Source organism: Mchenga conophoros, linkage group LG13, assembly GCF_057382185.1.
Source record: "Mchenga conophoros isolate Kocher_MC1m ecotype Shallow Benthic linkage group LG13, M_conophoros_male_GT1.1, whole genome shotgun sequence".
Lineage (NCBI taxonomy): Eukaryota > Metazoa > Chordata > Actinopteri > Cichliformes > Cichlidae > Mchenga > Mchenga conophoros.
In genome coordinates this window covers 9,821,851-9,830,064 of record NC_140538.1, presented here as the reverse complement: position 1 = coordinate 9,830,064, position 8,214 = coordinate 9,821,851, and the positions used below count along the sequence as shown (strand labels likewise).

The window sequence follows — 8,214 nt, the reverse complement described above, 5'->3', positions numbered from 1 at the left end:
TTTGAGTGTGACTCCAAATCCAGATCTTCATGGTTGCTAAATTTGATTTCTATTAATAATTTTTGTGTAATGTTATTTTCAGTACATTCATCTATGTAAAAAACAAAGTATTTAATAAGAATATTTCATTCATTCAGATCTGGGATGTCTTATTTTTGTGTTCCCTGTATTTTCTTTTTGAGCAGTGTATCTTCTAAATAAACAAAGTAGAGTTTACACTATTTAATACAGAAAGTGCAAATGTGGTTTAGGGTGGTTCTTTTAATGTATTTTCCATCCATATAAAAATAAAGCACAATACCCCATATCTTAAAAACAAAGAGAGACAGAGAGAGAACAGTAATTAGGTCATTTTGGTTGAATTAGAGCAAGATCCCACAAGAAACAGGGTGACTCAAAGACTTAAAAATAAATAAATAAAATTAGGTTGCTAAGGGGGTCCACTGGAAATTTAAATTCAGAATATCTGATCAGATTCAGTTCAACAAGAATGGTATATACCGGTACAGTTCTTAACAAATGTATTATACTACCATTCAATCTAAAGTTTATGCCACAGCTGCCTTAAATTACCAGTATTGGTAGTTACCAAAATAATTTTATGTGCTTCTGTAATGGTTAATTCACCAGTATGTGCAAGCTCTTTAATCAAAATTGTATTTTTAATGCTAAAATCTAATTATTGTTCTGGTCCACGAATCTACTATTTTTTCTGTTTTTTTGTAAAACAGTAAAGCATGTTATTTTTTTATTAAGATGCCAAATTAAAGTAATCCACTTGCATTCCTGAGCAGAAAAATTAGTTATGCTTGATTCATTTGTAACCAGTGAGTGACCTCAAATTGAGGTATACAAACGTGAATTCAGTTTGCTATTTAAATAATAAATAAAAATATAACTTTTAAACAAGTTTTTAAAAGATTTCTAAAATATTCGTGTTTCCTTGGTTTTAGGACAGATGGTCTGATAAATTTATTAAGCACTGTAAATCACTGGGCTTGATTTTCAGACTTTTTTTTCCCCACCCCCATGCTCCAATATAGATGACAGTATATGATTAATAGCACTGTGCAAGAGATTAAATAGCATGTTGTACTGAATAACTGTTTTGCATTTTGGTGGAACAAGTTTTTAAAGTTTTTACTGAAGTGTTTCCATAGTCTAGTGGTTAACATGTTTGCCTAAAAACATCCCTAGTTTGAGACCAGAGGTTATAACCCTGAATAAACAGGAGGGTTGTAGAAAGGCATCTGGTGTCACATCTGTGCCAAATCAAATATATAGATCCATCTGCTGTGATGACCTCTTGGGTAGTAAGGAAGCAGAGAAAATTTATAATCCTGCTTAAGCAGTATGAACATTTAACATAAAAAAATCACCTAAAGTTTTTTTCAGCTCCTCCCTTGGTCACAGTGAGTCACCACAGTGAGTGGGTAGCTTCACATGTGTGATTCGGTGATTTGGCTTATTGGGGTTGGGTAATAGATCAGGAGAGGCTAGGGCCACTTTGCCCTCCATCTCAACACACCCCCTGCAGAAAAGCTCAGACTTTCCTGGCAGCAGATTCCTGCCTTGTCCTGTCCAGTTAATACTTGTTACACATCTGGCAGCATTTTTTGAAGGCTGCCCACCATGAGACAATCACTGGAGAATCCATCTGCTATTATAATGAAAACAGATGAAGAATCTGCTGTGTTCATTTTCATTTCTGTTGCATGAAACGTGTTAGAATCAAATTTTTGAATTTCTCTTTCTTCAACTCACGAGTTACCAAAACATACGACTTTGTGATCACTGTGCAGCTCATACATTTTATTTACCACTTTTTTTTGTTTGTTGTGACGCTGCTTATCACCTTCAGATACGCATCTCGTATCAGGCACTGCTGAGATTTGTGCCCACTTTCAATGCATCATCTTCTTCTTCCCCACACAGTTTTTACAGTCTAGGAATGACCAGCATTACATTACTATTTGAAATAAATGCACATTCTGTAAGAGACAAAGTCATGAGCTGTCCTGACTGTTTTCTCCCAGCAGTTCCATGAGAATCTCCTGGTTGGAAAACTCCTTAAGTGAAGAGTTCATTTCATCCAGAAGATCCTCTCCCAGCAGGAAGCTTTTTAAATCGTGCAGAGTCAAGCTGATCCGGTGGTCTGTTATGCGATCTTGGGAAAAGTTGTAGGTCCGAATCTTCTCTGATCGTCCTTTAGTGCCGATCTGGAGGACAAGGAAGAGGAGAAGCACTGAATTTAGCAATGTTTGTTACTTCTAGCAACAAAACCACTAATATCTTACCTGTGTTTTCATTATATTTTCACACCAGTCAAATTCAACATCATGTCAGAGTTTTAGAGACAAAGCATCACATCTGTATTTTATGTTGTATTTTATGGTTTCCACCTGTGGTTTACCTTTAACTGTCCTTTGTATCTCACTGTGTCCCACCTGTATTTTCCGCTGGTTGTAGCGTTTGCTGGTCTCCTCTTCCAGCTTCATGCTGTACAGTTTTGCTCTCAGGGACTTCATGGCTTTCTCCCTGTTCTTCAGTTGGGATCGCTCCTGCTGGCATTCCGCGACCACACCTGCCCAACAAACACACAATAAAGATCTACTTTACTGCATTTATCCATCCTTACATTTTCTTCCCCTTATCTAATTCAGGGTCGTGGGGGATCTGGAGGCTATCTACTGGATAAGATACAGGGTACAGCCTGGATAGGTTGCCAGTCTGTCGCAGTGCTAATACATATGCACAAACAACCATTCACGCTCACTATCACACCTACAGTCAGCTTACAATCACCAATTAACCTAGCTCTTTTCAACCACTTTAAACAGCACTGTCATCTCCTTTCATTAATAATCTATGAAAAACAGTCCATTTTCCCCATTAGTGGAAAGAATAAAAGATGCCCGAAACTTGTTTGCCATGTATTGCATTCAGTTTGTACAGTTTTTACCTGTAGGAAGATGAACTATCCTGACAGCGCTGTCTGTGGTGTTGACATGTTGACCTCCAGCTCCACTCGCCCTCTTAGTGTCTATCCTGAGATCCTTTGGGTTTATTGTGAAAGAGATCTGACAAGAACACACACAAACACTACAAATTACACATACTACATATATTTAGATAAGCAGCAGCTAAACAGAACAAAACACTCTGGAAACTTTGTAAGTTTATTGAGGATTCATTTAAGCAAACTGAGCTGTTTTAACAGCATCCTTGTTATTTGGATACATCCATCTATCGTGTGCAGCTGTACCTCAGTGGGCTGGGGCAGCACAGCCACAGTCATGGTGCTGGTGTGCATCCGGCCCTGTTTTTCAGTCTTGGGAACCCTCTGAACGCGATGAACTCCTGCCTCAAACTTCATCCTTTTGTAGCTCTGAGGGCCGCTGATACTAGCTGAGGCGTGACGTAGTCCACCTGTTCATATGTGAGCAGTGAAAAAAATGTGAATTCAGTTTTTTATTTGGCAAATAATTAACATAGATTAACATAAATAAATTTAATATTTGTGTATTCTTATTTTTGTTTTGTTTTTGTTTTTTTACAATAGGTGGTCTAAGGAATTTGTTAAGCACTGTAGCATAAAAAAGCTGATTTCCCTGATGTTGTTTTATTATAACAACCGCTAAAATGTCACTACTCTAATACAAAAACAGATGGAAAAAATTAGGTATGAATTGAGTCTTTTAATGTGACCATGAATAAAGTATTTGTTTTGGTGCATGTTTTTAGATTACAAGTTTAAAAATGAACCTTTGCCCACTGTTTACTGGCACTATTTGAATCCATGCTGCCAAACATTCAGCATTTCTGTGACACAAGGGCTCCCTCTTGTGCTTGATATAAGTTATTACAATTTTACCAAATCAAAGCTTCAGGCCTTTGCTGTTTTTTGTAAACACATATTTTACGAATCTACTTTTTCTTCTTTTTTTAATTAGACATCACCTCAAAACCTAAATTTCAGTCACTAGCTCAAAAATTGCCAAACACTGTCTTTTCCATGTGGAAAGGACACATAAAATTGAGTTCACTCTGATTCTGATACTAAACGAGAAAATCCGTAAAAGCGTAAGAGTGACCACGTGACTGAGACCACCGAAAACTAATCAAGAATAATTCTTGATTAGTTTTGATTCTTCTCTCAAATTTGTTAAACAAGCATTTCTGTTTTCTGTGAAGTTTTCTTAGTGCATGGCATTATTTTTGTTTGTGCTTTCTTTTGTCTTTTAGGATTATTACTTTGCTATGAGTAAATATAGTAATTCGAAATTTGGCTTCTGTAAACTACATGATTTCATATATATGATGCTGAGCTTGTGTCTTTAACTGAACAGATCTATTTTAATTTCTTTCCTTCATTTGGAAATCCAATAAATAAATTAAGGGAATCTATTTTTTAAAAACAACAACTGTAATGATAGTTTTCTTAAAAGGTGTAACAATGATATGATGGCAAAAATACATTTGTGGAAGATTTTGTAATAGAAATGTATGTGTCGACTGACCTAGCTCACTGGTTGTGTGCTCCAGGATGTCAAAGGACCAGCTGTGGTGATGAGCAAAACTCTGGTACATGTCAAACACCTTAAGGGGAGAGGAAGTTGGCATGTAAATACAGAAAAAAAACCTTTCGCTTAATTCTTTATTTTTTTTTTATTCTTTCTTTATTCTTTATTGCAGATGGCAATTGTGTCTGTGAGCATCCCGTTTTTGGCCTGCTGCAATGGCAATATTCAATTTAAAATAACTAATACACATATGTACTTCCTGACCTCAGCAGTGAACAGCATGGCTTCTTGACCACCAACGCCAGCGGTGACCTCCAGGACGAGGTCACTCAGATCAGTCTCCTCCTCTGGAATCAATAGATCCAGAATCTGATTTGATGATGCATGTTGATTAACAAGAGAAATGTGATAATGTGTCAGCTGTGCGACAAGTATAACAACACTGAAAATGCCAAGAGAAACGCTGTCAGCGCGCTCAATAAGATTTACCAACAGCTCGGTTGAGACCTTGATATCACAAAGTGAAAAAATCAAGTTTCTACCTTTTGTCTAAGAGTTTGAATATCTTCCAAACAGCCTGCTCTCTCCACCTCTGCCAGTTCCCGCAAAGATGGGTCTTCATCTTTGAGGAAAAACAGACACAAATACAATTTTTACCATAATCTGAGAGTGATTCTACTCTCACAAAGTGAGAGCCAAATGTGGCTTATTAATTAGAGATCTTTCTCCACAAACCTTTCAGAAGCGTCTCAGTCTCTGTAATCTCTTTTTGCTTGGTGTCCAGCTCTCTGATGGTCTGGATAAGAGGAGCCAGAAGGGACACTTTGGTCCTCTTGGCCTTCAGTTCATCCTCACTGCACTGCTCCTCTCCCAAATTACCACTGATGGCTTGTAAACATTCGCTGTACTGTGCCTCAGTCTTCCTCAGGTGCTCCTGCAGAGACTTCCTGGCAAAAATCTCATCCACTGACAGCAACTTCACCATCAGTGGTGTGCTGGTGTAAAGAGTTCTTTTAGCTCGATTTTCAACACTTTGGTTTAAGACATATGGTGGTTTTTGAAAGTAAGGTATCCATAGGTTATAGGCAGACTCTTTTACTCTGGGCAGAAGGTTTACAAGTCTTCTGTAAGCCATTTTACATGTAGATGTGGCTGAAATATTCACTGCGTAGTAAACAGACTTGATTTTTGCCGGTCTCTAGTCCATTTAGCCAAATCTCATTCAAAAATACAAAAGTTGGTATTTATTTATGTTTTAACACAAATAAATTACTCCCAGATACTAGGGACCATTTTTGACCCGAGCACAACACAAGGGTTACGATACAGCCTATATAGTGAAGAAAAATTCTTCAACTTGGCGTAAATATAACACGGTAGTGATAATTTTACTTTTTTAAAATTTTGTAACAGGTTCAAGTCAGTGGTGAGCAGCTATAATGCGGAATACTACAACCAACAACAGATTATTCTTTTGGATTTAGAAAATCTTTGACAAAACATGGCTGATGGGCGGGGGTTTTACTATTAAGCCTGAACTAATCTACAAAAACATGATATGAATATCTGAGGAGGTAAACAACTCACTGAAGGTTCCCTGCTAGCTCAACGTGATCATGAAATCAAATGTCAAGCTGCCGAATGCTTTACTCCATTTTTCCAGTTAGCGGTGTCTATATCGGAACAGGCTCCAGTCATTAATTCTTTAAACATTGTCTAGAAACGTCCTATTAACATCATTTACAAACAGCTTGCGTCGTTACCACCTTGCTAAAGGGCGCAGACATATTGAACATTTTCTTCTTTTTTTCATATTTCTTGCGGTTGGGAAACAGCTTTACAGTTCACTGCTGCCACCTCCTGGATGGTGCTGTGTACTGCACCTGGCCACAATGAGAAACTAAAGAATGGGTTACCACACATGGGTCCGTTCTTCGTACCTCGCTTACTACATCCAAGATCAAATCATCGCTATTCCGGTTCTCCGAACACACCTGTTGTTGACGATTAGTATAGCTGGATGAAGTAATGTGAGATCACTGGGTGGCTTAACAGGGGCTACGCATCGATAGTAGAAACATTGATCGGCAACCCTTTGATTGGTCGGCGAAAATGTCGAAGGAGCGCGCTCGGTATTTTTCGGCAGCAGAGCAAGAACTCTTGATTGAGGGATTTCAGGAGTTTCAGAGTTTAATTAAAACGCAAGGGAACACTGCAAAGGCTGCAAAAGCAAGGAGAGAGGGCTGGCAGAAAGTTGCTGACAAATTAAACTCGTAAGTAATTTAATAATAATAATAATAATGGATTGGATTTATATAGCGCTTTTCAAGGCACCCAAAGCGCTTTACAATACCACTATTCATTCACTCTCACATTCACACACTGGTGGAGGCAAGCTACAGTTGTAGCCACAGCTGCCCTTGGGCAGACTGACAGAGGCGAGGCTGCCATATCGCGCCATCGGCCCCTCTGGCCAACACCAGTAGGCGGTAGGGTAAATTTATTATATTATATTACATTATATCATATTATATTATATTACATTATATCCTCTTTCACATTAGAGCCACAACAGGACCCACTAGAACATGGGAACAAGTAAAAGTGAAATATAAGAATATCCTACAGAATGGTAATATTTATCACTTATATTGCTTTTATTCTCTAAGAAAGAGACCCTGAAATAATCTGTTTGTTTGTTTATAACAGCAACCAAGAAAAGGGCAGAGCAAAAAAAGACAGGTGGTGGTCCTGCACCCCCTCGTCAACAAGTTGGTTAAGTAAATAATACCCTCACGGGAAAATCGATATCTCTCTATGAGCACACTGTCGCGCTGAGCTAAAGGATCCTGTCTATCCCGCAATATACGCTGAGTTCTAAAAATACTCCTTATCAATCTTGCACCTTCCGCAATGGGTGGCTCGCGTATACGGACAGGACATGGCTGCGACAGACTTCCCAAATCCACCTTCGCTTTTATAGCCGTGGTCTCTCATCTTGATTACACGAAGTAATTTACTATTACTACTCTACAATATGAATTACATCGGAAATAATCAAATACATGAAATAGAATGATTAATAGTACATTTCCCTTTTTTTAGGAAATGACCTGTATGTATCTGTATGGAATCAATAAAAGGATCAAGTACTGCATTAACTTTAGTTACATTGATAATATTTATTTATGGTAAAACAGTGGTAAAATATCGCTGTTGCTTTCGGACATACCTGAGTGGCCGCGATCTAATCTTGTTTACATAAAGTAAGCCTGCTCCCGAGCAGGTTTACGCTTACGGATCTGTTGCTATGACAGCAAGTCCCGGATGAGCTTCGGAGAACCGAACGATCCAAGATCACGCGAAATCGTCAACAATCAAATCCAGCTAACTTACTTAGCGAGGTACGAAGAACGGAGGCTTCCAGCTTCAGTTTGACTGTAATTTCATATTTACTTCTAATTTCTGACTACCAATTTGTTAACTTGGAAGAGATAGTCTAATTGAAATTAGACTACATACTGATGTTTTTGTTTTTTATGGTATAATTTATCATATATTCTCAAACCGGCATGAAAGTTGAATAAAAATGGCATTTTCTTCATATTTGTGACTAAGAATTTCATGTCATTCAACATGTTTATTACCCATTTCTGAAGGATATAACTATTTACCCTTCAGAAACTGTCAC

At 37.9% G+C, this 8,214-nt stretch overlaps 1 protein-coding gene across 1 annotated transcript; it reads right to left on the bottom strand.

The window, feature by feature from the left end:
- Positions 1–1,785: 1,785 nt before the first annotated feature.
- On the bottom strand, positions 1,786–6,847 carry mtrf1l (mitochondrial translational release factor 1-like). Its single transcript, XM_085296318.1, has 8 exons — positions 5,259–6,847; positions 5,066–5,145; positions 4,788–4,892; positions 4,521–4,599; positions 3,266–3,429; positions 2,963–3,080; positions 2,448–2,584; positions 1,786–2,219 (listed from the first exon to the last, which is right to left on the bottom strand). Exons 1-8 carry the CDS (start codon positions 5,656–5,658, stop codon positions 2,007–2,009), a joined length of 1,296 nt encoding a protein of 431 aa, XP_085152444.1. The 5' UTR covers positions 5,659–6,847; the 3' UTR covers positions 1,786–2,006.
- Between the last annotated feature and the right edge of the window lie 1,367 nt (positions 6,848–8,214).

Bases quoted from the DNA above. Each gene is read 5' to 3' on its own strand.
- mtrf1l (XM_085296318.1), bottom strand. From the start codon at position 5,658: ATGGCTTACAGAAGACTTGTAAACCTTCTGCCCAGAGTAAAAGAGTCT. The intron at 5,146-5,258 runs GTTTGTGGAGAA...TTTTCCTCAAAG, and splicing joins GACTGAGACGCTTCTGAAAG to ATGAAGACCCATCTTTGCGG. The intron at 4,600-4,787 runs GTCAGGAAGTAC...TCTCCCCTTAAG, and splicing joins CCATGCTGTTCACTGCTGAG to GTGTTTGACATGTACCAGAG.